Source organism: Mastomys coucha, unplaced genomic scaffold (assembly GCF_008632895.1).
Source record: "Mastomys coucha isolate ucsf_1 unplaced genomic scaffold, UCSF_Mcou_1 pScaffold20, whole genome shotgun sequence".
NCBI classification, from domain to species: Eukaryota; Metazoa; Chordata; class Mammalia; order Rodentia; family Muridae; genus Mastomys; species Mastomys coucha.
The window spans coordinates 140806243-140810822 of NW_022196903.1; the positions used below are offsets into that span (position 1 = coordinate 140806243).

Consider the following 4580-nt stretch of genomic DNA (forward strand, 5'->3'; position numbering starts at 1 on the left):
CACCTCTCCCTTCAGTTCCCTTTGTCCCTAGAGACAGTTTCATTTTCTATATACGCTTCATAAAATCTAGGACTCATGATGTTTTTCTGAGCCTGACTTAATTCATTTAGCATGATTATCCCCACTCAGGTCTGTTTTCCTGGAAATGACATAATTCTGTTCATTGTGACTGAATAAAAGTCCACTGAGCATACATACCACATTTACCTGCTTTACCTGCTTACAGAAACGGATTGGTTACAAAGCTTACGCTGTATGATCAGGGCGACAGCAAACATGGATGCTTCAGCGTCTCTGTGATGAGTTGGCTTGGTGGTAGCTGTGTCATCTAGATGCTCTGTTTCAGTTTTTAAGGCATCTTTATGCTGAGTTCCATAGAGGCCGGACTGGTTAGGCTCCCAGCAGAACTGGGTTAGGGGTCATTTGTCCTTTGTCCAATCCTGTGCATGTGTCCTCATTTTTTTTTTTTTTTAATGTCTGCCATTCTGAAGGAGATGAAATCTCAGCACAGTTTGAATTTGCATCTGAACACGTTTTCATGTTTCTTGGCCATCTGTACTTCATATTTTGAGAAATGACTGTTTATTTCATTAGCCTACTTATTGACTGGGCTTTTAAAAAAAGATTTATCTTTATGTTTGAATGTTTTGCCTGCATGCATGTATGTGTGCCACAGGAACCGGTGGAGGTCAGAAGAGAATGACAGGTGCCTTGGAACTAGAATTCCTGTGTGGATGCTGGGAACAAACCTGAGTCTCTGCAAGAGCAGGGAGTTCTCTTAACCGCTGGGCCAAGTCCCGAGCACCTTAAGTGGGGTTTCTGTTTGCTCCTTTTTATTCCTTGGCATTTTCTTTGGATTCTTGATGTAGTGTAAGCAATAATCCTCTGTCAGATGTTTAGTTAGTAAAGATTTTGTTGAGGTTTGGTCAATTGGTTTGATTATAGCAGGTTGTAATACTGATTTTTATCTGTACCATTTACTGGAGGGATTAGAGTTAGGTGGGTTTAAAGTGGCCTGGTTGGAGGAGAGATGTGGGGGGTGGGGAGGAAGAACGGGAAGAGAAAGGAACCCTCCATGAGAGGAGATGTACCATGAGCACATGGCCAGAAGAAACAGCAAGTATCTGGGGCACACCACTGGGAGGTAGCCAGGCCAGCAGTTAGAAGAGTAGATTAGGGGTGACCTCCAGTAATTGTCAAAGGCAAATAAAACAACCACAGTCTAAGTCTCATTTATTTGTAAGCTAGTCAGGGGTAAGCTTACATTGCTTGTACTACAAGATCTCCTCCCGTTCTGCAGTGTTCATCTCTTAGACTTTCCCGGACTGAGAAAACAGAAGCAAACGGGTGAGAGTGTTCATCTAGTTCTGGCTGTGGCTGAGGGAATGGCTGGGTGTCAGAGGTTAAAAACAGCGCTGTGCAGTCAGGACCGGACAACTCTGCCTCACTTTGGAACTTCGATCAAGCTCCTGTCCAGAAGGCTTGGTTCCTTTCTGAACAACGGTCTGTCTAGAAAGCCAGAGTCTAAGCAAGTGTCGGGTGACCTGAGTGGATCTCCAGACTATCCACCAGAGCCGTGACTTTTTTCTGAGCTGTACTAGTTAGCATTCTGGACTTTGAGTGGTTTTGATGGGGCCCTGTCTTCGCGTGCGATAGGAGCAGCAGCTTGGGCACCCACTTGCCACACTGTATTAACTAAGAAGGTCCACAACTTCTGCCCTCTGGGCCTAACAAGAAGAGTGTGCGACCCACTCTTTGGAGAACCAGTGACTCCTACCAAGCCCTGGCGTTTTCAGTCCTGTTGCTTTACGTGGGCAGAGTGTACTGAGGAATCCCTCTCGCAACCAGTGGGCTGGAGCCAGTCTGTGTGTTCTAGAAGTATAACTGTAGGATGAAGGGAGACCCGGAGCTCCTAGAAGTCTTGATTGCATATGTGCCTAACTGCTACAGGATTCCCTGGGGCGGTTGTTGACAGAAAAGGGCCAGGACCACTGATGAGTCTTCTTTGCACCATACAAAGGTCTCCCTGTCCTCTATCTTGCAAGCGCCACGGAGGGCGTGCCAGTTGGCTCAGGGCGGGTCTCTGCGCGCCGGCTCCGCTGAGGCTCCTCCCGTGCGGGTGCCTGGTCCCGCCCGGGGCTGGCTAGAGCTGCCGGGCCTGCGGTGACCAATCCCAGTGCAGGGAGCGACGCGCTATGGCTGCAGCCCGGGCTGCAGCGCCAGGTGAGTGGCTTGCCGAGACCCCGAAACTGTGTCGGGGATCCCTGACGGCGAGCCAGGACCCCATCCCATGCTTGGGGAGGGGTCCCCGCATGTCTACACCAGGGTCTCGTCTGATGGCTGTGGATCAAGGCGTTAGGTCCTCACAGCCCCAGCGCAGGTGTATCCTCCGGGACCCAGTCCGGGGTGTAGGGTCCGGTCCCAGCTGCGTCCTGCAGTGGGCGAGCTGCGGGCACAATCCAGAGTCTGCGTGCTCTACAGTCGAGTTTGCTCCTTTCTGGAGGAAGTACCGGGTTCCAGGGTGCTGCGGGAGGCCTCGCTGCGCTGAGTCCCAGTGGCCAAGTCGGGACCTGGGGACAGCAGAGAAGCTCAAGCACCCTCTTATCACAGCCTCCGTAAAGCGCAGTGGGCTTGGAGTGGGAGTGGGGAAACAAACCTGTTATCTTCCCGGGTGAGCATTGAACCCAGGACTCCAAGCCAGGGCTGTAACCTTGGCTCCTTTCATTTTGTGAGTCTCATTGGGAGTTTTGCCTCACCTGTCCTCTTTTGCTCTCAGTGATAAAACTTGGAGGTGTCTCCTCCGGAACGTGATGACCATTATTTCACAGAGGATAATCATAAGAAGCTGTTATTTATGGCAGGCGGGAATCGGGAGGGAAAAAAAAAAGACACCAATAAATAAAAACAGGCACAGAAGTCAGGGTCGCAGTTATTTTGATTGACAGGCTGGCTGGCTGGCTGAATGAGATTGATGATTGTTTGATTGACGATTGATTGATTGATTGATTGATTGATTGATTTTTTTGCTGTGTAGCCCTTGGCAAGCCAGGAACTTGCTGTCCAACCCACTTTACCTGAACTTGCATCCCAAGAGCTGGCTACAGGCTTGTCTCAACTTTCTGGTGTAACTTTAATAATCGGTGGGAAATTTCTGCCTGTGACCTTTCAAAGGTTCCTGTGGTCTCCCTGCATGGTGCTCAAATTCATTTTGTTAAAAAGAAGATCCCTTCTTGCTCTGAGCTCTGCTTCACTCTCTTTCTGGGTGCCTCAGTTTCCTCCCTGTAAAATGGGGGCAATGACTACAGTGGCCTCTACATTCTGCAACTGTAAGGACTAATAAGCAAAACAAAACAATGTGAAAAACCAAAAACCTTACAACTTCAAGGCTGTTTGGAAGGTAGCCACAAAAAAAATTAGGTGGAGCCAAACATAATTGTCTGCTCACTTAACATTTTTTGAGAGCAGCTTATGGGTTGGACACTGATACTGAGCCTGCTGCCCTGCCCAGCGGCTGAGCATCCTTTTGGAGCTAGAGAGAGGGCCCTTCCAGAAAGACATGTGCTGGCCAGAATCGCCTGCCTGGGCAGCCTCTGAAACAGCTTCTCACCCTCCTCCCTGCTTCTCAGTTGCTCATCTCTTCTGTGATGTTAACAGACCTAGCCCTTTGAGTTGTCATTTTGCAACAGTAGTGGCTTAAATTCATGCTCCTGACTCAGAAGGTATCCCATTCTGCTTTGTATAAACTGTTGTTCCTGGCCTGTGTCCTAGGCAGTTCCTTCCAGGAGTGCATCACACAAGCTAATCCAGGATGGGCTCGGGACCTGACTTGCTCTGGTGCATTGGATCTAGTTCATTAGTCAGCCTAGAACCCTCTCAGCATTATCAGGGACTCTGAGTTAGCCTTCAGGGCCCACGGGAAGCTGAGCCATCTGCCTGCCCTGTAGGTTTGCTTCCCTGCCCTGGTATTTGCCAATCTGTCCCCTGCTCCTCCCAGTTTTCAGTATCTAGCTTTTCTGTAAAATAGGGACAATGGGAGCTTCTGCTTTATGGGATACCTGGGGTCAGGTGAGAGTGAGATGCACATTTAGGGGCTGGAGAGATGGCTCGGTGGTTAAGAGCACTCCCTGCTCTGCCAAAGAGCTTAGGTTTGGTTCTCAGCAGCCACTTGGTGGCTCACAACTGTCTCTAACTCCAGATCCAGGCAGTTTGATGCCTTCTTCTGGCCTCTGTGGGCTTAGAGGGCACACATGTGGTACATATGTACATACAGGCAAAACACTCATACACAAAACTCTGTTGGGTAATTTTTTCAGGGGTGTGTGTGGGTGTGTGTGTGTGTGTGTGTATGTGGTGCTGGGGATCAAGCCCAGGCAGGATCTTGCCTATGCTAAGCTCCTGCCTTACCACTGGGCTCCACCCCAAGGCCTGTGGAATCTTACCAGACTTGAGCCCTGGGCCACAGCCTCTTTTCTTTCCTATTTGTTTATGTTAGATATCTGTTTAAGAAAACCATCGTTGAGCCGGGCGGTGGTGACGCACGCCTTTAATCCCAGCACTTGGGAGGCAGAGGCAGGTGGATT

The 4580-nt window shown here is 49.5% G+C and overlaps 1 protein-coding gene across 1 annotated transcript in view; it reads left to right on the forward strand.

The window, feature by feature from the left end:
* Positions 1–2163: 2163 nt before the first annotated feature.
* Arntl2 (aryl hydrocarbon receptor nuclear translocator like 2) overlaps positions 2164–4580 on the forward strand; it is a 49843-nt gene continuing 47426 nt past the window's right edge. The window contains exon 1 of the mRNA XM_031381048.1: positions 2164–2223. Within this exon, the coding sequence (XP_031236908.1) occupies positions 2196–2223 (28 nt within the window). The 5' untranslated portion in view covers positions 2164–2195. The remainder of the gene's footprint in view (positions 2224–4580) is intronic.